This window comes from Elephantulus edwardii, unplaced genomic scaffold (assembly GCF_000299155.1).
Source record: "Elephantulus edwardii isolate Elephantulus edwardi_28Jun2011 unplaced genomic scaffold, EleEdw1.0 scaffold00114, whole genome shotgun sequence".
NCBI classification, from domain to species: domain Eukaryota; kingdom Metazoa; phylum Chordata; class Mammalia; order Macroscelidea; family Macroscelididae; genus Elephantulus; species Elephantulus edwardii.
Window position 1 is genome coordinate 3,755,285 of NW_006399864.1, and position 25,117 is coordinate 3,780,401.

A 25,117-nucleotide genomic window follows, 5' to 3' on the forward strand; every position below is an offset into this window, starting at 1 on the left:
ACCGGGATAAGGACAAGCACCTCAGACAACACGGTGGGGTCACGAGCATGCTTTCTAGACCACACTGGCGGGACACCAACTGGACCCAGGGCTCCTGGAAGATCCCTCCAGTTTTAAACAGTGAACAAGCTTTGACTAAATATAGTGCAAATCAAATACCGAGGAGCAAAAGGACAGACTAGAGATCACCACGGATCAACCTGCTGTTCCTCCACCTGCCACGGGACACCCTGGCTCACCGGAACCACTTGGGCTTACGTTTTGATGTGAAAGGCGGTACGGCGGAGTGAATGCAGGGCAACCACACAGCAGCCCCGGAGCAAGGCTCCGATGTTGTAGACAGGATCAGTTCCCCCTCTCTGAGTACTGAATGCCCACAGAACGGTGGGGACCACGGGTGCTGCCACGGCCAGGAGATCCACGAGGAAGCTGCTGCTCCAGTACTGCTTCCCCACGTCCCCCCGAGATAAGGGGATGAGGCTGTCCAACCTTTCTCCCGCGTAGGCAGCAAAATCCAGCTCTTGCATGAGTTGGTTCTCAGGAACTTCTGCCTCCAACAGGCTGCAGGGGGTCTCCACAGGAGACAAAAGGATGGCTGAGTTGGGATTTCTTGGAGTTAAATCAATCACTAAGGCAGGTCTGGACACTGGGGAGCTTTCCGGCAGCTCGGCCCCAGACTCGTCGGGGGATGCTGAGGCCAAGGAGCAGGGTTCCTGGAGCTTGAGCAGGCTCTGAATGAGCTCCGAGACTGCGGGGCTGAAGGGCACCACGTCGGTCTGGACAGCTTGCTCCACCACCACACTGCCGTCCTCCGGACCCCCTGCCCTGGGGAGGCTCTCGAGCACCTCTGCCCCAGGGGGAGAGTGGGCAAGGGCCAGGTCATCAGGCTCTGTGGTAGGGCCTGTCACCATCTCATCCAACAAATCTGTGCCATCAGCCACGCTATCTCCCACCAGCAGCTCGCTGTCAGCTCCCTCCTCTGTGATCTGCTCTTCCAGGGACAGCCCATCTGCCATCTTGTCAAATGGAGCATTTGGGGTGAAGCTCTTTACTGGGGAGTCGCAGGGGAAGTCTAGACACAGCTCATCTCTCAGGGAGCCACTGTGCGCCATCTCCATACTCTGAAGGAGAGACTCCAACTTCTTGTTTTGGATATTGATGTCCACAAAATACTTCTGGATGCCTTTATCCTTATCGGCCAAGCTGCTCCTCATGGTCTCGATGACCTGTTTGAGTTGTTTAATCTCTTTCCTGGCTTCCTTGAGCGCCAGCTGGGCCTCCACCCGGTGGCACTCCTCTTCAATCCAGTCTTCCCGCATACGGGCCAGCTGGGACTTGAGCTCCACAATTTCACTTTCCCTGCAGTGGGAAGACAAGCAGGTTAAGGAACGTGTCACTTTAGAAACAGGTGGCAGGCAGTTCTGACATGCAGCCAAGAGCCCGTGTGTTCTGCTTGAAACATGGCAGCTGAGTCAGTGCTACTGTAAAATAGCCAAAGTAACAATCAGAGTGAAAGCCGGAATCTCTACCATTGTGCACGGCCACCATTTTTCGTGCTTACTTTATGGCAGACATTATACTAAGTACTTTGCAAATGTCACCTCTATTCAATACTGGATTTTATTTTTAGAACACAAGGGCATCTCTTAGCCTGCTCTAATTCCCATCACCTAACCTTTCAATGTATTCCTCACAGTTTGTTGTTGTTGTGTGCCACAGTCACTTGCGACTCAGAGCGACCCTATGTACAACAGCCCTCAACCCTGCTCTGTCCTGTGCCAATCGCACTGCCTCCATCACAACCATCCGATTACCCCAGTCACTCAATCAATCCACCTTATAAAGGGTCTTCCCCTCCTACGCTGTCCCTCCACCCTCCCAAGCATGATGTCCTTCTCCAATGAATGGTCCCTCCTTGCAACATGTCCAAAGTATGTCAAGCGAAGCCCCAGAATCCCTGCCTCCAAGGAGTAGCCTTGTTTAACCCTCTCCAGGGTGAACCTGTTTGTTTTCTTAGCAGTCCATGGTACTTTCAATACTCTTCTCCAGCACCACAGCTCAAAGGCATAAATTCTCCTTTGTCCAACTCCATTTCCCTTTTAATGAATCTATTAGAGGCCTACTTTGTAGGCTTGTAGACTCTTTCTCTTCTCTGATTACAGTCACACTGGAAACAGCTCCTAGCTGTCTCCCCGGTGGGTGGTGGATCCTTTACATCGTGTGGGAGGAAACCACCCGTCTTTCTCCCTCAGAGTGGCTGGTGGACTTGAACTGCCCAGGAGCCACACTCTCTTAGCAGCCCAACTCAATACGACTAGGCCACCAGAACTCACTTAGATCTGCAGACTAGCTGTTGTTATATATCACTGAGCCAGAACTGACCCACAGCTGACTCTCAAGTAGGGTTTCAGAGGTGGTTAACTGAACAGGAGAGTATCTAAAATGCTAACTGATAAATATTTTTAATCATGAAATGGTGTAAGATGTGAGGACATTAAGAAACATTTCTTATTCGACCTCTTCTCCACCAAGGTGACTTTAAATCCAGCTTAAACAGAGGAGAATCTACCCCATGTTTTAGATTCACAGAAATCTGTGTTAAGATCTTTGTTGAGAAATCCTTCCTTCTGGTGAGGTGCTGCTGAATTAGTTCCAACTCACCGGGATCCCACAAGTAACAATACAATGCTTCCTTAAGTGTAACAGAATTTCAATCTAAATGTGTCTCCATGGTTTTTAATACTCCAGGCAATCAGAGTATTCATGCATTTGTTATTTAGTACTGCTGCCTCAAGTTCTGGTTTGAATAGTCCCATCCCTCAAATATCACTGCTTCCTTTTTTTAAAAAAAAAAAATTATTATTTGTGTGTCTGTGTACCATCAAATCAGATCTGACTGGTATAGGAGGAGACTGTCCCTCCTTCTCCAGCAGAGCATCTGGTAGATTAGAACTGCTCACCCCTGGGATTGCAGTGCAGCTTCTTGCCACTAGGCCACCAGAGCTCACCCTCACTGCTTCTTCTAGAATTCCCTCCCATGAGGGCTCATACGGACACCTCAAATCAGAAACCAAGTAATTTCAGAAACAGGAATCTGACTCATTCCAAAAGTGGATCTGGCCTTCAAGTCCACTTTGGGTAGGAACCCAAAATAATTTGGAAGATGAGGGATGCCTCCCTTCACATTCCCTACCCATAGATGTCTCAGGTGTTAATCAACTACGGCAACTTTGTGGGAACTGCAGCATGCGGAATCGGAATCCAAGGAGCCCAGAACACCCCTTGCACTAAACCCACTGAGGTGCTCACGCCGCTCAAAGCAGCTCCTGGAGTCTGTCCCAAACCTTCTGGGGAAAACCACTGGGCAGAACCCCAGCCTGTCCCAAGATGTCAAAGGTCTTTTCCTTTGAGATAAGATCTCATACGCATGGACTTGGTTTTTGTTTTGTTTTCCATCTTAACACTTGGCCAAGAATAACAAACAGTTTCCCTCAGCACAGAAATAGTTGCAGGCATGACAATGCACACAGCTATCCAAGCTGGCCGACTGGGAGTCGGAGTTTAACAGGGACATACTCAAGTGGAACTCACCCACACTGAACAATTTCTATTGTTAAGGCTTTTCTATGGCTTGAGAATGATGTAAAAAACCAAGAGGCAATTGCTCTACATATAATTTGGTTTAAAAACCAAAAAAATGGCAAATCTGCTTCAAGAGATCTTTTTTAAAGTGTTAAAAAGTGCAAAAGTGTCAAAGATGTCACCTTGAGGTGGACCTGACCCAAGCCATGGTATTTTCAGTCACCTTATTAACATGCAAAAGGTGGACAAAAAAAATAAGGAAGACCGAAGAACTGATGCATCTGAATTAAGGTGTCAAATAATATTGATTATACCACGAACTGCTAAAGCAATTTCCAAATTTGTCTTGGACAAAAAGCACAGTGAGAAGATTCTTTCAATGTTAGACTTCATCTCATGTACTTCATGCTGTCGAGAGGGTCAATTCTCTGGGCACGGACATCCTGCTTGGTAAAGAAGGTCAGCACAGAAAGAGGAAGACCTTTATTGATGGATCAGCACAGTGGTCCAAGCAGTGGCCTCAATCAAACATAGCGACAACTTCGAGAATACTGCAGGATGGGCAGTGTCCAGGATGAGTTGGACTCCACAGCACCTAACAACAACAACAACATAATACACAGGCCCTTCTGTGGGAAGTACTGTATTGTTCCTGTAAGTGTTCTTGACATTTAAAAATAGTCACACACATACGCCCGGCTTTTCAAGTCAAAGCTGCACACGCCCAGAAACAGCAGAGTGTTGCCTCTGACCAGTGTGCCTTTGACTGCTGGAACAGATGAATCACAATGCTGAAATGGCTCTTTTGAGAGTTTGATTTTAAAGAAACTGGCAGCAACAAAACAAAACCAAACCCATTTTCTTCTTTGCTGTTTTTCTATCATTTGGGCTCCCATTTCATTTTAGAGGTAAATGTACTTTCTTAAACCAGAGTCTGCACGTCCAGTGGACTCACCGTTCCTGAAGCCGGCGCTCGGACTCCTTCAGCTTGGTCTTGAGGTGTCTCACTGTGACCTCTTTCTGCTGCAAAGGAGTCAAATACTGCTCCGGATTTGGGGGTTTGACACCATGATTTTCACCGCAAGACGTGTACCTTCCAGACCGCCTAAAACAACCCAAGTGAGGAAATGTTACTTCTGGTCCTGTCTCCTTTATTATGAGGAGCAGAGGATTCATCTACCTGAGACGAGAAGAATTAGCTGGTGCCCGGCCACCACACTACCACTGCTTTGATTAGGGCCATCGCAGATGGATGGCCTCTGATAAAATGGGTGAAAGTACGGGGGGTGACTTATAAAACGAGTTGAGATTGATGGACTCTCCAATATTACTGCTCTGCGATGCTCTTTAAGATGTGAACTGAAATGAAGCCATGTTTCAGTTTAAACTTAATAAATTAGCTCACAAATGAATGAATATTGCCTATAATGATATATAACAAAAAATAATTTGTCTGAGATGAAAGAGTCAATAATTACTTTAAAACAAAGATGGGAATGTAATGAGGCAAGGAAACCAGGTTCATAGAAATGGAACCGCCAGAATGTAAATTATGAGAATCTCAAAACATTGTAAACAATGCAACTGATGTCACCAGTTTGTGTAGAAATATTTGAATGGTAAATGAAACTGCCATAAACCTTCACCTAAAACACATTTTTTTTAAAGCAGCAGCAAATTTGAGGTAGATAGCTTCAAGGATGTGCGACTTTGCACAGATGGTGGACTTTAATATACCTGTCCATCTTAGGACTATTACTGGGATGACTGAGATGGGAGTTGTATGTTTGTGGTCAAGGAGCAGAGGAGAGGCAGGGCTCTTCTATGGTTTAGGAGTGATCTCACAACAAATAATGCACAATTGTCCACAGTCTTGCACTGTCCGTTCTGTGATATGAAAAGGACAATGCGTAGAAGGTGGGGAGAGGGCGGGAAGGGAGCGAGATGACCTAACTCCACACAATGTGCCACAGCCTCCAGACCCCAATTGTTAGAAGCTGAATTCACACCATTCTGGAATCAGTCCTCTGCTCAGTACACTGATTTGGTAGAAGCTGATATGTTCTTATTCAGAAGAGAGGAGGAGGCTATTCCCCTCTCTGGGTGGGTGCTTTGGGAGAGAAGCACCTAATGTTTTACATAATATCCGGAGGTGGACTCTTGGCCCCCATAGCTCTGGCCAAAGCTGGACATCCCTGCTGGAGAAGGGCTGATTAATGAGAACAGGCCAAAGACCACTGCAGGGAGGTTGGCGGCTTCTCAATTCACGCCAACTCAGGCCAGGCTGCTGGCCCCGCTCCTCTGATCCTCTGTTCTGTCCAACAAGGGCTGCACCCAGGTGCAGTTCCCAATCCCCTGTCCCACTGTGATCCCTGGCGTGTGTGGTTCCTTCCTACTGTCTGTAAGCCTCTTTTTCTGTTCTTCAGGGAGGCAGGGATTCCTCCAGACTGAGTTCACACACATCTCTCTGTCCCTTTTTAACACCACTTTATAAAATACAGGTATTTGCAGAATAATCTTAATTTGTTTTTGTCATCAGGCCACTAGTGCCTTTCTCATCTGAATAGTAAGTTGTTTAGCAACCTATTCGTATGGATGCATCATTTAAAACAAACAAACAAAAAAACCAAAACAAAAACCAACTAACAAAAGCAAACAGTGGCTTTGAAGGAGATTTCAACTCATGGAGACTTCATGGGGATCAGACATGCTCCATAGGGTTTTTGATGTCTATGTATCTAGATAATGTCCAAGAATAACAGAAGAATATGTGCCTTGGAGTTGTGGTGCTGGAGAAGAATCTTAACATACCACAGACTGCCAAAAGAAACAGGTCTGTCAGAGACAGTGAAACCAAGTTTCTTCCTGGAGGCAAGGATTTTGAAGCTCTGTCTCACATACTTTGGGCACATGGCCAGGAGGGACCAGTTCTTAAAAAGGACATCATGTTTGGAAGGGTAGAGGAGAGGTGGATGAGAAGACCTGGGCTGAGAGAGACTGACACAGGGTAATGGGACAATGTGTCAGAGTCAGTGAGATCAGCTCAGGATAGGGCAGCGTTTAGAGCTATTATACACACGGTCCCTATGAGTCTCTGGTAACTAGATGGCCCATAACAACTTCATCAACAACAATTTTTTGGAAGGAGGTCACCAGACATTTCTTCTAAGGCACCTGTGGGTGGACTTGAGCCCTCAACCTTTCAGTTAGCAGTCATGAGCACTAACTGTTTTTACCATCCAAGGACTGGAGCACATCCTAGTAGTTAATACATCATCTGTGTTTGAATGAATGAAAAATACCGGTCCGACTCCCTGCCACTGCTTGGACCATGTTAGAAACTCTGGTTTGTGCTCTTACTACTACGGGTTTTCTGAGACTCTAAATTGCAAGGGAGATTGTCTGTCTTTCTCTCTCAAAGCCACTGTTGGATTCGAACCACTGGAAAGGCAGTGCCTTTGGGTCAGCAGCACGGCTCCCTACAGACTACACCACCAGACCACCAGAGCGCCTCTGAGATGTGTTGGTTTTATTGCTTTGGGTTTGGGGGCTTTTTCAGTTTGAGCTTTCTCTGAAGCCGCAGAATTGTAGGATTCCCAGTGTCTGGAAAGAAAATGAAGGTGTCTTCTTGCAGAGTAAGGCAGGCACTAAAGAATCAGCAAGGGCTGCCCAGCCTTAGGGGGGAAAAGAGACAGAAAAAAGCCCCACCAAGTCGGAGAGAGGAGCAGACCCACCTCATGACCGGGCTGCAGTCACTGCCTTTGTAGGAGCCAGAGTTGCTGCTACTTGGGGATGATGGTGTGTAATTGGAATGGACATTAATAGGACTCAGCTGACCGCGGCACAGGATGGCCAGGAGGTCCTTCTCCCGCGGGGATGGTGGGCTGTTGACAGATTTGTGGGATGAAACTCCATTGCTCCGCCCATGGGGACCTCGACTAGGAGAGAAGCATCAAACGGGTTAAGATCCTTGTCATTAGAGATGCTCACATGTTAGTGTTTTACTCCTTACAGATACTTAGTCATTTACTAAGGAAAATGCATTCACAACCTCACAAGGGCTTGCATTATTCACGCAACTGTCCACACGAGCAGCCTTCTTCCCACCTACTTGCTATTTCCATTCTCTGCATTATTAGCACAGGCGACCTCTCTAGCTGCTATTTCAAAGGATTCCCTCCCACGAAGCTATTTACCAATTAAACTCAATTGCTTGCAAAGAGCAAAATAATGTAAAACACTGATTTAAGTTAAAACATTGATTTGGTTTAGGTTCATTCTGGAAGTGAAATGGAAGGAGTCTGTTTGAGGGCATCTGCTTCCGTTTAAAGATTTGGGTTTGGCTGCCAATAAGGGGAAGAAAATGAGGGCAGTTCATTTGGTGGAGGGAGGCGAAGGAATGCCCACCGAGGAGGAGACAGCAGGACCGAGGCCCACACGGATTGATCACGTCTGTAATTCTGATCGCATGAATACTGTCTTCTTTTCCTTCCATGCCAAAGCATTAGCACAGTCCTCACCTTGTACCTGTGGGAATACTGGAAGAGTTCTCTTCCGATTCCCATGTCTCTTGTGTCGTCCCTCCGTCAAGGAGGATGACCAGGTGGCTGGAGTAGGCTTTCTAACATGGAACCTGAACATAAAGCCATGCACTGGTTCCCAACTGCCTTCAGAACAACAGCCAGGCTCCTCACCATGACTCACCAGATCCAATCCTGCCCGACCCAGAAAACCCCACTCTGCACCCATCCTCCCTGTTTCCTCTGGGCTCCAGGATGCCAAATGACTTATAAATTCCTGAGGAACCCACGTTTCTGATTATGCTTCTGAATTGACATTTTCCTCCATCCACCAGGTCTTCCTCCCACTCTCTAATGGGATAGTTACTACTGCTTCAAGACTGATGATCGTCTGTTCTAAGTGGGCTTCTCTGAATTGCTGTTACTCCAGGCAGGTTTGGGTGTCTCTCTTTGGTGTCAGCTATGACTCATAGTGACTCTAGGAACAGTGTTGGAAACCATGCCACATCCTGAGCCATCCTCACAATCTCCACCAAGCTCAAGGCCACCACGGCAGTCACACGTCAAGGTTTCACTGAGGGTCTTCTTCTCACTGGCTGACACTCTACCTTTCCAAACATGGTGCTTTCTAGTACTCAGCAAGGTCCTACCAGGAAAATGATCATACTTTCCACATCATTCTTGCTTCTCTTTCCATCAGACTAGGATAAGCTTGAGGGCAGAAGCCTAGCCTTTTCAATGGCCCTGAAAGTTGGTTCCCACTGAGCTGATCTGACTCATGTGATGCCCCAGACGTCAGAGTAGAACTGGGCTCCACGGGGTTTGCAGGGGCTGCTTTTTCAGGAGTAGACCTCCTGACCTTTCCTTCAAGGCTGCTTCGAGTGAATTCAAACCTCTCACCTTCCATTTGGTGACTGCACATTACTGACCATCTGCACCAGTCAGGGACTCAGCCTTTTCTGGGAGTCAGGTCAAGAATGACCCATTAGTACAAATAACAGCGGTGACTCTTAGCTCACAGCAGAATTTGGGGAAGATCAGAGTGGCGATTAATCAGGACAAGCGAACTACTCATGAAATGACCACTGACTGAATCAACCAGATCTGAGAACTGGGGTTGCCACTTACTGGGAACATGGGCAAGTAAACTCCTTAATTTCATCTATCTGGGGACACATAATAACTTTTCCTGCCTTCCTCCCAGGGCCAGTGTGAAAATCAAATGAAAGAATGCAAGTGCATTCAATAAGCTGTTAAGGGTAGTTCAGCTGTAGGGCAGTATTAAAGGATAAACTTATTTGGACTTCCCTGTTAAACTATTTGCAGAGACTTGATACCTACTGGGATGAGGAAGAATCCTGAAAATGTTGAAATAACTTAAACAGGATAACAATCCTGTGCCAGGAATATTACTTGATGATATTACAAGAAAATAAAGGGGAAACAGGATACCTTCCGGAGAGCAGGGCCTGCTTTTTGACAACCCTCTCTGCAGTTTTAACTGCAATCGTATCTAACACATCTTGACAAGAAATGGGTGTCCATGTGATGATGAATGTGTGTGTGTGTGTGTGTGTGTGTGTGTGTGTGTGTGTGTGTGTAAACTCCATTCCCAAACTGTAATTACTTCTTTGACATCTAATTCAATTCCCACCAGCTGTCAACCCAGCAAATCACACGTAAAGGAAATAGTACCAAATTCTGAAGTTAATAAGTTAATAGTTCTTTCCTTTTGCAATCATCCAAGAGGGCTCCCCCTCTTTTCCGTGAGAAGGGGACACTTTATATGGAACAGATGGGCTGATGGCTTTCTGACAAACCGAGCTCAGCAGTCCAGGGTGGGATGACTGCATGAGGAACTGAAGGGAGCCTGTTCTCTGGCTGGAGTTTCAACTCCTTGCTTCATTTGTACATTCTGCACCAGCCAGTTTATTCCTTTTTTTTTTTTTTTGTGAAAGGAGTTTTATTTACTTACTTTCTTAAATTGTGATTTGAGCTAAAGTTTACAAAGCAAATTGGTTTTACATGCTATAACTCGGGCATTCTATTTTCTAACATTCATTACGATACCCACAATATAAGTTTATTCCTCAAGGTGCCTTTGGGACCACAGAGAAGGAACTGTTGTAAATTAGGAGTGACAGTAAAGTGTTATCCCTTAATCTGACCCACGCAATTCTATTCTTGTGTTGTGTACCACTGAGTCTGAACCGACTCATGGCGGACCCTCTAGCAAGTCTTCCTAGGTTGTAAATTGCATAGGAATAGACTGCCCATCTTTCTCGTGTGGAGCTCCTAGAGGATTTGAGCTGCATGCCTTCAGGTTGGCAATGCAGTTCCTTGCCACCAGGCCACCAGGGCTCCCTGTTCTGAGCTAAGCCATACTGAGGATGTTTTGTAAGCCCTGCCCTGCTCTGAATGCTTTATGATGTTGTTTCATTTCATTTGACCATAATTTCTGTAAGAGAGGTACCCCATTTATGCACGAGGTGGACTGATTCTAAGGTAAATAACTGCTCTAAGAACACACAGTTGAGGATTCAAATCTAGGTCTTTTAACTCTGGAGAGCTCTCTCCTGCTTAACTCCATGACTGCTGTGGACGTGTGACCAGATGCCTGACTGGTGACATGCAGCATGGGCAGTCTCTAAGAATTCGTCTGATACACATGAAAAAAGCAAGACTCTCCAAGTTAGAGAACTGTAGCCAAGGTACAGGCAAGTCTTCAAACACATTGTAGGAAATGAATAGTTTTATGGTAATAGCTAACTTTCAAAAAATCAACTATATACTTCAAACTATCTCTGGTGTCTTTTATTTAGTTTAATGCAAGTGCTAGCATAATTGTTATTTTATTTGTTGTTGTGTGCCATTGAGTCACAACCAACACAGCTGTCAAAACCCTCCAATAGGTTTTCAGAGGCTGCGCAGCACATGACGGAGGGTGCCTAACTTGCTCCTGCAGAGCAGCTAGTGGCTATGAACTGCCTGCCTTTGGGTTGGCAACACAACTCCTTACCACTAGGCCACCAGTATGAATGGCCATTGATGAAAAACATTTTCAAAGGAGGACCTGAACGTTCATGTCTGTCCCAACTGTGAAGACCAATTTTGATGCTGCCTTCCACAGCCTACCCCAACTCCTTGTCTTGACGATAAGAAGGATGCAATCCATGAAGAAGAGGTGAGATTCTGTTGACCTGCAGCCTTCCTACTGCCCTGAATTCAGCATCTGGACTGTAACAACAGGAAGGAGTGAAGAAAGAAAACCCACCAGACCCCACTTGGCTGGTCTATTCCCCCATCCACACCTTCTCTTTCCTTCCACTGCCACTAGTATTGGCCTCTTTATTGCTGTCATCATCACTGCCTCTGTTCGCATTACTATGATCATAACCAACAAGAACAATGTCTTACTGACCCTTTCAGTCAGCTCTGGGCACTGTATTAAGAACTCATGCACATCAGTTCCTTGAAGATGACAATGTAGGTGGCATTTCCCAGTACAGGAAAGAGTCATGCACCGAATCTACAATGAAGGCTGAACTGAACCCTAGCTTTGTCTAACTCCAAGCCCCTCACTTCTACCCGCCTCTGACCAGGTCAGGGAAAGAGAAATTGCTCGGACATGCCAGCAGAGCTGACCTTCTATAAGATGGAATGACTTGTACACTATTAAAGTTTGTTTGCTTTTTAAAAAGCACCTTTGAAATATATTTGTAACACTTTTCTCACACCCCTTTCACTCCATCAAATGCTCTCACCAGCTTACCACCACTGGCTCATTCTCCACTGAGAAGATTCCTTCGACACAGGAAGAACTAGTTATCTGAAGGGTCACAAGCAATTGCAGACTTTGCTATCACCACCCAATTGATGGGGTTCTCAATGCATGGCCCTATAGGACCAAAAGAATCTGCAAAATGTCCAAGACTTCATCATCGAAATCTACTGACAGTGCACCACGCTTAGGGCTGATGAGAAAGTAAAAATAATGGGCACAGAACACTGGCAATTTCAATTCTTCATCTACTCATTTTTTTAACTTTTTAAGTAATCATGGCTTCGTTATAATAGATTCTAGCATAGATTTTAAGCAGACTCATATTTCGCTATCTTATGTTTAATGTATCCATTTTCCATCACTTGAAGAAACCATAAATTCCAGATTATTTTCCCAAGATCACTTAATATTATTGCCACTATCTTGGAATTTAAACACAAGCTCAAATATCTTTAAAATGCTTACTAAAATTTGGTTTCTTCTCCGAATTGTTCTTACGCCTGCCTCTTTCTATATTCTTTGAAATCTTGGCATATGAGATATAACTTACTAAATGGATTAAGTAAGTGACTTCTCAGAGCAACCTAGATCTCTTATTTATACCAAAAAAAAAAAAAAAAAAAAAAAAAAAAGTTGATATTCAGGCCCTGTGATTCCAGAGGCATTTTCTTTCCCAAACTGAGGGCATTTGGGGATAGAGTCCTTGTATTTTGACTGTGGACTTCTCTCTAGTGTTCCAGGTTTATCTGGTCCCAGCTTTGTTTTTAATAACATAACTGCACTGGGGTTCTCAGGTCGCTTCTCAGCATCAGCCAACCTGCTACTCACCCAAAAGTTGCAGGAAAGGTTTTCTTGCTGGGACCTGGACACATAAGCTTTTGGAGATTACACAATTCTTGTCCAGGAAGATCAAGTAGTTCAACTTCATCTTTTATAAATGTGGACACTGAAGCCCGTGAGAATCGAGTGACTTGTCCAAGAACAGAAGACAAGTCTTCCCTGGTAGTTCTGTGTTCTCTCTGTGCCCAAGTCCTGCTCAGAGCTCAACTCTTCACAAACGTGTCCTGACACAGACTGTGGCTGTGTGCCACTGAGCTGACGCTAACTCATGGCAACACACGGACAACCCATCAAAAGCCCGCTTGATGTGTGCCATCCTCCTGAGTGGCCTATCGAGAATCTAGCTCATACTCCACCGTTTTTGACATTTCCCATCCTGATTTCTTTTTAAATCCAAAGCAGTCACTGACAAATTATTTGTGAATTTGTTGTCTTTCTTGTCCTCCTTTGCTGTTTGTTACGTGTTGACAAGTCAGAATGGACTCACGGCTGACCCTCCAGCAGGTTTTTGGGATGCCGCGCACTGCACAGGAGGAGACTGCCCCTCCATGGCCTGCAGGGCAATGGGTGGACTTGAACTGCATGTCTTTGGGTTGGCAGTGCAACTCCTTACGCACGAGGCTGCAAGAGCTCCCTACTAGAATGAGCGTCATTTCCATGGAGTTCTGTGTATTGTCGTATCTCCAGGACATGGCTCATAGTGATGCATGATAAATGCTGACTGTGTGAGTGAATCAAGTCAGTGGAGCGGAGGAGAGATTCCTGAAGCTCGCAGCTGCCTCACCAAGTGCCCAGTGCCTCTCATCTGCTCATAGTCTTCTCTCCTCTAGTTCAAATAACACCCACTCGAACATGTCAACGCTCACTATGCCCCCCGGACATACTGGCTGGCACTTTATTTGGAATAACTCATTTAATTCTAACAATAAACCCTATGATAGGAACATCATACATTATTTCAGCCCCAATCTCAGTGGTGGAGAGACTAAGGTTGAGAAGTTAAACTTGTCCAGGCCAGTGATTGCTTCATGCAGTGGTGGCCACCCCTGTCTGTGAACACTGCACACTTTCTCTCTTACTCAGGTGAATTTGAGGAGTGGTTGGGCGCACAGCACAATTCAGTGAAAGAAAGAACGGACCCAGAACCTTCATAGCTTTGAGCACGGTGGCAGGAAGAGTCAGGTGGGAAACGGGCGAGTCATGGCACGGTGATCAGGTGAGTACGCAGGTGAGTGAGGGAGAGGAGGGGAGAAGCAAACACAGAACCAAGGACCAGACAGGAGACAGTTGTGAGTGGACAAACACTGTCTGACTATGTGACTCTAGGAGGTAAAGTAGGGAAATACCAATTTCAAACCACTGTTAGAAGCAGAAAACACCTGACTGAATAATAAAGAGGGCAGCGCGATCCAGGTGATTCTAGCGAGACAGAAGGTACAGGTAAGTTACCTGCGCAGAGTTGTAAGAGTTAGAGGGCTGGGGATGGTGCCTACTTGCGTGCAAAGGAGGAACGCTTGCTTCCCGCAGCGGACATATGGACCTCAGGAGCCGAGATGCTGCCGGTGCTGCTCGAGGAGCTAAAATCAGCTTCGCTACCTGCAAAACAAGAGACAGAGAAGCATGAAGATCTTGAAAGCTGAGAAGGTGCTGGCCAGCTCCCTGTCATGGGCAGCACGCCTGCTTTCCAGGATCTCTTGCTCCCAGTCTTTGCACACCCCCACTCTGTGTGTGGAAGATTCCAGAGCTCCGGTGTTGTTCTCTGGAGATGAGAAGGTACAAGCCCCAGGACATCACAAACACAGCTTAGATACACAGTGAAGCAATGTCTTCAAGACACTCACGTCGCAGCTGGCTAGCAGCAGTGAAAAAAGAAACACTCGCCTCTCAACTGTAGCCAAAGAAAAAAATATACTTATCGGTCCAAACGTAGTTTTGAGAAGAGTTTATCTTTGGTCCTTTGTAATCAGCCAGCCACCCTGGAATCTGGCACACTCATTCCAGAGACAGCGCCAGCCATGAGCCGTCCAGGAACAATGCCTGGCTCCAGATAAGTGCTTGACAGACACTATCTGATGCCTGACTTTCTCGGGCTGCAGCTTCAGTCTTTCTATTCAGATAAGAACTTTAGAAAAGAAAAAAAAAGCAGCAATTCAGCATTTCCTAACATATCAAAAAAGCCTATGGTGACTCAAGGGAGCTGCTTGAATGGTACTAAAATTGGGATTTCAGTTTAGTATGGGCTTAAGTAAGTGTTCATCTATTTACAAAGATCATATTACATTTTGAACACAGATTAGAGTATGTAACCATAATAGAAAAAAGCTGTGTCGTTGCATAACTCACAGAAATTCATCTGTAACAGAAAGAAAAATGTCCCTAGTTCAGAAATAGTAATAACAGAAATACTCCCATGGATTGCCTGGAGAATGGAACGAGAATAATTTTTTTCCACCTTAGTCTTTTAATTTTTTATTATGATTTATTTGCAAAGTTTGAATACATTGTTTTTCACAAAAGATCCTTCCCATAGGGTTGCACAATTTGATGGGTGGATGGGGTGAAGGTATTGTTTTTAAAGTTGAGAAATTGCACTTGCTTTTAGAAAAATAAATTCTGATGTTGTTAAGTGTCATCAAGTTGACTACCACTCATGGCAACCCAGTGAACCACACAGCCAAACCGGCCCTGTCCTGTCCCTTCCTGACAATCTCCAACGCGCTCCACTCCATTGCTCCAGTCATCGTTGTCAGTACTTGGTAAAGGTCTTCCTCTTTGACGGTCCACCTTTCGCGGCATGATGTCCGGAAAAGCACTGGCCCCTCCTTATGCCCAATGTCTGTGAGACTCTTCTAGTCTTTGAGGAGCACCCTGGCTGCATTCCTCCAAGACAGGCTGATTTGTTCTTTGGCAGTCCATGTCTTCTGTACTCTCCACCAACATCACAATTCAAAGGCATCTATTATTCTTCAGTCAGCCTTACTCGTCCAATTTTCAGATGCACAGGAAGCAACTGAAAATATTGTGGCTTGGCCATGTGCACCTTAGTCTTTAAAATGGAATCTTTGCTCTTGAGCACTTTAAAGAGGTCAATGACAACAGATTTTCCCAAATTCACACATCTTTTTATTTCCTGACTGCTGCCATGGGTGTTGATTATGGCTCTAGGTAAAAGGAGAAAAAGGACAGCTTCAATCCTTTCTCCACCTGTCATGAGGTTGCCTACTGGCACAGGGTAAGGATTTTTATTTTCTTGATGTTGAGACATAATTCATAGCGCAGGCTGCCATCTTCAATCTTCCACAGTAAGTGCTTCGAGTCTTCATAGTCTGTAAGCAGTAAGGCTGTTGTGGAGTCTCCCTCCAACCCTGACGCCACGTTCTTCATAGGGTCCAGCTTCTTAAATTATCTGCTCAGCATAGAGCCTGACTAGGGATGGAGGAAAGATATAACCCTGACACACACCTTTCCTGATTTTAAACAAAGCTGAGTTCCCTTGCTCTGTTCAACAACTGCTTTTTTTGATCTACATGTAGGTATCCCATAAAGCAAAGTTAGTGTTCTGGGGTTCCCATTCTTTTCAATGTTATCTGTAGTTTGTTATGATCTAGATAAGGCTTATTTGTATTTGAGATGAGGAAAATTTTAAGAACTTCATCACTTAGGTTTCTAACAAGCAGTGAGTAATAATCATAACAACTGACTGAATGCCCTCTGTGGGAGCATGTCACTTAATCCCGGAATCCTTTTCATTAATCTTGCCATTCTACTACTGAGGATAGGAAGATGACTTGCCTAAGATTTGTAAGTGATGCACCCCATTAAGGATATAAAGGCTTCGTGCTACTTCTATCCCATCAGGCTGTGCGTTCTCAGTTAGGCAGTGGGAAGAAGCAGAGGCACCGCCCGTTACCACCATGCTAACAGCCTGGGGAGCCATAGGTACACGCTGCAGCCAGACTTCGGCCCACTGCTGAGAATATTCCTGACTGGAGAGTTTTACCAATTTTGCTGGTGGTAACGGAAAGGCTAGAAAAATGCCTTTCCCAGCTTCCAGAGTTTCCAGGTCACCTCTCACAAAGCCCAGCCTCTTCTGGGAAAGAGATCAAGAATGACCCCTTGGCAAAGATTACAGCAGTGGCTTGTAGCTCGCAGCAGAATTCGGGGAAGATTAGGGTGGCAATTTATTACAACAAAAATCAGCTATTCCTTCTGGATTTCAGAGACTTTGTCTGACATGTAATGAGCTCCCAGAAGCTTCCAGATCCTAATTAGTGGCCTCTGAGTAATGCACTGGCTAAACTGTAGTCTTTTACAATCTCAAGGAGTCATGCTTCCTGGTGCCATTTAACACATGCTCTTCCTGACAGTCTAATTCAATCCAGCTTTCTCTGCTAATAAATTATCAGGCTGGTTATTAAATGATAAAAGAGCACAGTTGTGTTGTTGTTGTTTTAAAATAGATCCTGTGAATCTAGCCATCAGGTTTAAAATAACACTTTTTAAAAAATTTTATTTTATACAGGTTTCCATACAAAGCTCATCAAGTTTGTATTTTTAATGTAAAATTATTACTCTGAAATACTTAGTTTCTATTTTATACAAAAGTCCATTAACTATCTTTTTTTCCTGCACAAAAACCAACATCCTAAGGCACAGACAATAGTTCAAAAGCCACTGTTACTTCATGATGCCTTTGGTCTGTGGTAATTACATACTCTGAATAAAAGGAACACATTTTCTATACTTCATTGCTACTTGACTTCAATATAATCAGACATTTGGAAGGTCTAAAGTCAGTTCATCCTTTTTTTATCTTATCTTCTGCTTATCTGAAGGGGAAGAGAAGAATCATTAGGGTGAACCAGCCGGCTGCAAGTCAGAATTATATGAAGCCAATTTTGACTCAAAGCAGTCCACATGACACAGAACTGTCCCCTAGCACTGTAGTGGTAGCATCCACAGCAATTTGTACTACCTCCTCCTTGGTAATTTACAGCCTCTGAAACTGGAGGCTCAGCTATGAGTCAGTCTGACTCTGTAACAATGAGGCTTTTTAAAAAAAAATCTTTATGGGAGCAGATTTCTCCCGTGGATTCACACAACTCAAAGCCATTCTGTTGGAACTAACTTGCAACTGATCCTCTGGCAAGCTTTCACAGGCAGTAAATCAGAAGGGAAGAAACGGCCCTTTTTCCTCCTGGCGAGGAGCTGAACCCTCCACCTTTGGGATCATCACTCCTTTTTCGAAATGAGGCAGAGAGAGATCAAGTGAAATGTACAAAGTGATATAGCTAGTAAGTAATGGAGCAAAGAACTGGAACTCAGATCTTCTGAACTCTGGGTTTGAGCTCTTACACACCAGGTTTATCTTCTGATGAATATTTGAAAGCATATATTCTATATCTTGCCCGATTATATTCTTGGAATAAACTTCTAAAAGCAGAATTGCTAAGTCAATTCATTGAAAGACTCTGAACCATATTCTATGGGAACTTTGGGTGGCAATTGTCTAAAGCAGTTTTGTGGTCAAGAAATTATTTACTGCCATCTGTCTAATGTACCAGCACCCAACAGGTGCTCTCTGATGTCACAAAGCTAATGAAAGAACTTTTACTTTTCAAAGAGAGGAGTGAACTGGGCAGGAGGGGTAGGCAGGGAGAATAGTGCAACAACGAATGAATGGAAATCCAAAATCTCTGTAAACGTTCATTAAAATTAATATATAAAAGAAAAAAGACAATGGTGGGTGGGCGGGCGGGGTAGGGAGGAAAATGTGCAAAAACGAATGAATGGAAATCAGAGATCTTGGTAAACTTTCGTTAAAATCTCAATAAAACATTATTTTTAAAAAGTTCTTCTGAAGTACATCCAATAGAATTGACTATTAGCAGCAAAGGTTTGGGGATGTTACACTAGCTAGTAAGTGCTTCACAGACCAACATTTTTAGTTTTGGAGAAGTACCTTCCTGAATTCCCCATAGGTGCATATCTTGGAAAGGGAATATTTGACCAAAAGATTCATAAATTGAACGAAGGTTAACAGAGCTATCATATACTTTAAATTATTCATACTTTAAAGCATTATATGTAAACACTCAAAAGCAAAAAAGAGGTTCCATCCAATTTAAAGGATTCTAAAGTGAATTAATTTTGTGTTGATAAATCTAAGTAAAGAGAAAACTACTTATGGAAAAGTAACAATGAAAAATTAAAGACAAAGGATAAACGGAAAGAAAATATTGACCACATGTAACAGAAAGGGGCTAGGTTCCTTAACTGACCACACTCAAAGCTCATATAAATGAAAATAAAACAAAAGCAGAAAATGTAAAAGGTCATAAAGGGGCTGATCACAGAAAAGACAGACAAATAATCACTACATGAAAAGTTTCACAATCCCATTTGTAATATTAAAATGGAATTGAAAACACTACGTTGGTTTTTTTCACCTATCAGAGATTAGCATAAAGTACAAGTCTGATAATGTGTTGTTAATATGTTCTATTGAGTTGGAACTAACTCCTCGGTGACCCTCCAGTGAGTTAACAAAGGCCACAGATCGCAGGGGAGGAGACTGCCCACCTTTCTCCTGTGAAGCAGTTGGTGGATTCGGAGGGCATGCCTTCAGGTTGGCAGTGTGGCTCCTCATGATACAAGTCCTGGCAATAATGACTTAGGGAAACAGACACTCTGATACAGCTAGTGGGCGTGTGGATTGATGCAGCAATCCTAAAAAGAGAGCTGTACTTCTGGGAATTTACCCTGGAAAAACACGTCCAAAAAGATGCTTTAATTGTCCTTCAGTAGGGACTGGTTAAATTGAGTGACATAGCAATAATGTGCAATCATAAGTAGAGAGAGCTGAATCTGCATATGGGGACGTGAAAAGATCTCCCAGACCTGTTAACAGAAGAAATCAGCAAGATGCAGAATAGAAGGCAAGCAAGCTGGCTTCAGTGCGTACACATCTAAAAATTACACACACACACACACACACACACACACACACACACACACACACACACATCTCAGTCTCATAAGGACAAGTAGAGCAGAAGACCATTGTTGTAAAAATAGAAGGACAACTAGTAAAACATGTATGGGGACCCAAGGAGGAAGGGGTGGGAGCAGAGGGGTGAGAATGGACAGGGGTGAAAATACAGAGTTGCACAATTTGGTGGGTGGAGACAGAGGCTAAAGAAAATGGGAAGGATCTGGCGGGGACACAGGGTAATGTTGTGGAAGGCCCGCTGGTGATTCATTTTATAAAACATAATGCGTAAGAATGATTGTACGAAACACAGTGTAAACTAAAAATAGTGCAACACAATGTATACGAATTTTGTAAGCAAACCAATAAAATAAAAACAAAATAAAATTAAAACAATATATATAACCGGGTCTATGTGGGCAACACTTTTTTGGAGGTATATAAAAGGATCTCTGACTGGTGTCTCCCTTGAGGATGGGACAATGGGGCCAGAAAATCCCTTGTTTTCACTTTACATTTCTCTGAGCCGTTTGGCTGGTCTAACCATACGCTTTATGCTCTTGTTATAAATGAGTACAAACAGGGTGTGGTGTATTTACTGACAATTTAGTTGGGGTCCCCCCCCCCTTTTTATGAACAAAATATTCATACCATGTAACATGTTGTTGTAACATCAGGTCAGAGCCGACCCACAGTCGACCCTTGGGTTTTCACAGGGATTTAATCACATGCGAAGAGAATGTCCTTCTTCCTCCAGCGGAGCAACTGGTGGATTTGAACCACTGGAGTCGGATCGTATGAGTTTGAATCATGGCATTTCCACTTAATCTATATTGGATGTTGAGCATGTTATAAACCTTTTCTCTGCTTTTATATTCCCATCTGTCAGGGGCAGGGGGATGATTTTTTTTTTTTAATTTTATCTTATTTTTTTTTATGCGTACCGTCAAATCGGATCTGACTGGTACTGGAGGAGATTGTCCCTCCTTCTCCAGCAGAGTATGTGATGGATTCAAACCGCATACCTCTGAGACAGCAGTGCAGCTTCTTGCCACTATGCCACCAGAGCTCCCCAAGGGATGATGTTTTTAATAAAGGATGTATCAAAGCAATGAGAAGAGTGCCTGGCACACAGCACCTGATAAATACTCACTCACTTATTACTGTCAAGTCAAAACCAACTCATCAGACCCTTCAGTAGATTTGAAGGCTGTACATCTGCGTGGGAGCAGACAGCTTGTCTTTTTCCTGTGGAGTCACTGGTGGTTTTGAACCTCTAGAGAAGCGTGGCCTTTGGGCTAACAGTGTAACTCTGTCTAGACTACACCAACACTGTTATTATTTCCTGCATAATCGCTTGAGCATCAGAAGAGGATTTTCCCAATAACAATAGTTTTCCCCTAAAAAAGTCCTACAAAAGGATATGCATTTTTTCCCTGCTTAAATCATCGGATTTCAAAGTTCTTTGAAAAATGTCATTTCCCCACCAGACTTTCTCCAGTGAGAGTATGTTTCTACTTATTGCTCCATGTGTGTGTATATGTGTACACACAACAGCATGTACACAGGTAAATGTCCAGAAATTGCCCCAGAACATTGTCAAGTGCTAGAGGAGGTCCTGGCCTGGAACCCTACCTTCAGGAAGGCCCAAGGAAACCTTTACGACAGCTCTCACCTCAGCCCATGTCAGCCCGAGGCAGAAGGCTCTGAAGTTCTGAGAAAAGGAGAATGTGAAGGAGAAGATGCCCCGAGAGGGCTGAGAGACTTAGGGACAACTCCGTCTACATCTTTCCTTTAATCTCAAACTGCTGGGCTTTCTGCCCTTGACAGGAATAAAGCAATGAACCTACCAACAAAACCAGTGAATGAAAGAACCGATAAAGAAGGAGAATGTGAAGGAAGCTCAGGAGAGTAAGACTGGAAAGGTCTTGAGAAGAAGAAAAGGAAATACTGCTAGCTTTCCACAGTGACCTGAGACAGTCTAGTCTCCTGCTTCACCCCTAGAGAAAATGAAGACACTGCATTGACCAACCTTATCGGAGATCCAAGAAGAACTTTGTTAGTGCGCATTCTTGCCATTGGCTTTGAGAGACCACTCAACCTCCCTGGGCCTGCTCACGAGTAATAGATTCCTGTGGTCCTGTAAGCCAGACAAGTCAGTTAACAAACCACCACTGAGGAAGAACTCAGTCAACACAACCTGTGGCCTCAGGGTTACCGCAGCGTTACCGCCATGTACTTCCCAGCACCACCAGAAGGAGGTGCCAGTCTACAAAGTCACATGTCAGTGGAGGCAAGAAAGCCCACTCACAAGCCCAGTGGTCCTGGCAAAACTGTTTTTTCCTAAACATCTATAAATATTAGCTTCTTCATTTAGATAATTTAGAAATAATCGCTTATTTAACAGAAATGTATTGAATGTTTGCCATGTTCCAAGTTCTGGCCAAGTACAAGGATAACAACTGTTCCCACCTCGCAGGGTTGTTGTGAAGATGAAATGATTTAAGTATAAAAAGTCAATAGACATGAAAAGAATTTGTTGAAATTTGTTATTAAAATTTTGTAAATAAACTAGTAGGGAAAAAAGTTTAAAAACAACAAAGTAAAAAAAAGTGCTTAACATGCTTATAAAGATCAGTGTAGTAATCAGTGCAATGAGGATCACCTGTTCAACTCAACAGGTACAAATGACCATAAACAAGCTTGGGGAGAAGACAGCTCCTCTCCAGCCTCTGTTTCATTGTAAAGACCTTCTCCAGTAGGAAGTGGAAGAGGACCGAGCAAACATGAAGGTGGATGGACCCCTAGGAGGGGGAGAATATAACTCCCAGGAAAGGCACACGGGAAGAATTGTTCCATTTTACAGAGACCTGCACTTCTCGGCTCTCCAGGAGCATTTTCCTGGGCTAGCTAGATACATTTTTAACACCTTTGGTACCAGCAGCCAAAAAAAAAAAAAAAAAGAAAAGAAAAGAAAAGCTGCATTGGGAAAATCTGCTGTCAAGGATCTCTCCAAAGTACTAAGGAGCAATGGAATGAGTTTAAAGACTAAAGTGCGTGTGATCCAATCCATGGTCTTTTCAATTACTTGTTATACATCTGAAAGTTGGATAATGAATAAGGATGAGAGAAGGAGAAACAATGCCTTTGAGTTTTGGTGCTGGAAAAGAGTATTGAGTATCCCATGGACTCTCAAAAGAACAAACAAGTATGTCTTGGAGAAAGGGAGAAAGTGTAACCTCGGAGGTAAGGATGGCGAAGCATTGTCTCACACACTTTGAGTATGTTGTTAGGAAGGGCCAGGAATGCTACTGTCACCGTAAACAAACAAAAATGCCAAGCCCACTGTCATCAAATTCATTCCACTGGTTTTCTGAGGCTGTGAATTTGTACAGGTGGAGACTGACCTTCCCTTTCCCACGGAGCAGCTGATGGATTCAAACTGTTCACTTTTCAGTTAGCAGCCTGACACTTTAAACACTACACCACCTCACTCATTCATCCATTCCTTCACAAACATCCATCTAGTCAGAACAGACTCAGAGCTAACCCTCTAGTGGGTTTTCTGAGGCTGTAACTGGCATAGGTGGAGACTGTCAATCTTTCTCCCATGGAGCAAAGGTGTGATGGATTTAAACCTGCCTACCTTTGGGTTGGCCGTGCAACCACCAGAGCGCCCTGGGCTCCTTCGTTGTCTGGGAGGCCTGACTGTTCCTAAAGGATTGTCCAGATTCTACCATGTTCTGTATCGTTTTTTGTTTTTGTTTTTTTAACTTCTTAGCAGACTTACTGAACTTCTGTCCCTTTAAAAAAGTTAGCTGGAGAGCCCTCTACTTCTATTTAGGGAGAGGTGTTTATCCAGCATTTGCCACAAGGAGAGCCCTGTCCTCATGTCTGGCAGTAAAAATCTAAGTCAGGGAGAAACTGCAGTCAAGGGGGGCAGCTTGGAGAAGAGGCATCACTGAGCAGGAACGGGGAAAGGTGCGCATGAGGTGCCACCAACACAAACATGTCCGGGCCGAGCTTCATGTCTGTGACTTGATGTCTGGAAAATAAGGGAGCAGGAAATGATGGGTTTTTCTGGAGTCACCAAACGGAAACACCCACACGACAGGACAGAGAGGACATTAGTTCCAGCTCATTGGTGCGGTGTCCACCAGAGCTCGAAGAGCACACATTTTTACCTCAGTTTTGCAATTCACCAGAGCTTTTCTAAGTGACTTTAAGATGTAACAACTGCTGCCTCTGGTCCTCATTGTGGCCATGTGACAACTTTAGTGGTACCTCGATTCCTGCTCTCCCAGCCCCGGGAGCTTCGCTGTCTCCACCAAAGCTGAGTCTCTTCCTATTTTGACTGTCTGGAACCAGTGACCTTCACAGTCAGCCCATTTAAACAGCCTGAAAGCAGAACTACATCACTGAATCACGCGGCTCCCTCCATCCCAATGTCCTGATATCCTCTCATCTGATTTCATTAATCCTCCTCTCTCTCCCCCCCTCTCTATCTCTCGCCTTTTCAGTCTCCATTAAACTTCTTCTCAGGGCTTTTGTTGTTGTTGTGTCCCACCATTCAGAACCTCAGAATTGACCCTCCCACCCTCTGGCAGGTTTTCAAAGGGAGTTAAATCACATGGGAGGAGACTGCCCATACTTCTCCCTATGGCTTTTAGGAGGTAATCTAGTTTTTCTGTCAAACATTCTTCTAGGTGGTATAGACTGTTCTGTGCCTTGCTGGATGGTGGTAACTCATGTTTGCTGTGATGCTAAACACTGTGACACTCATGTGCCAAATGTGAGAATGGGTTACCCATGGCGGACAGTGTTTGATGGAGCTCCCTGATTAAAACAAGCTCAGAAGCAGGAGCGGCATCCACTTCTGAAACGGCTTGCCTCTGGAAACTCTATGAACAGTGCTCATACCTTTTGTACATAGGGTCACTATGAGTTGCCTACGACTTGACAGCACCTAACAACAACATAGTTTTAGTAGCCTCAGTTACCTGCTGTGTGGAAGCTGTTAATCTCTCTGTGCCTCACTTTGATCATCTAGAAAAGGATTATAAAAATGTCATCTATCTTTATAGAATCACTGTGAAGATTACATAAACTAATATCTGCAAAGCATGTAAAACAGTGGCTGAATCTGTTCCCAACCTGCCATGCAGTTTCCAAGGTTGTAAATGGTAGTAGGAGAAGAAAGCCCATCTTTCTCCTCAGGAGCAATTGTTAGATTTGATCCACTAGAGATGTAGCCTTTCAGTCCACAGCAGCTGACGTACAGGCTACATCAGAGCTCCCTAGTTGTTGTTGTTGTTGTTATGTGCCGTCGAGTCGCCTGCGACTCATAGCGACCCTATGTACAACAGCCCTAAACTCTGCTCTGTCCTGTGCCAATCGCAC

General features: G+C 44.3%; 1 protein-coding gene across 2 annotated transcripts in view; it reads right to left on the reverse strand.

Moving 5' to 3' along the window:
* Positions 1-254: 254 nt before the first annotated feature.
* SYBU (syntabulin (syntaxin-interacting)) overlaps positions 255-25,117 on the reverse strand; it is an 84,573-nt gene continuing 59,710 nt past the window's right edge. For both annotated transcript variants that reach the window (XM_006892336.1, XM_006892335.1), the window contains exons 4-7: positions 14,220-14,322; positions 7,317-7,520; positions 4,538-4,687; positions 255-1,359 (exon numbers count right to left, since the gene is read on the reverse strand). In XM_006892336.1, coding sequence (XP_006892398.1) covers positions 255-1,359; positions 4,538-4,687; positions 7,317-7,520; positions 14,220-14,322 — 1,562 coding nt within the window. The remainder of the gene's footprint in view (positions 1,360-4,537; positions 4,688-7,316; positions 7,521-14,219; positions 14,323-25,117) is intronic.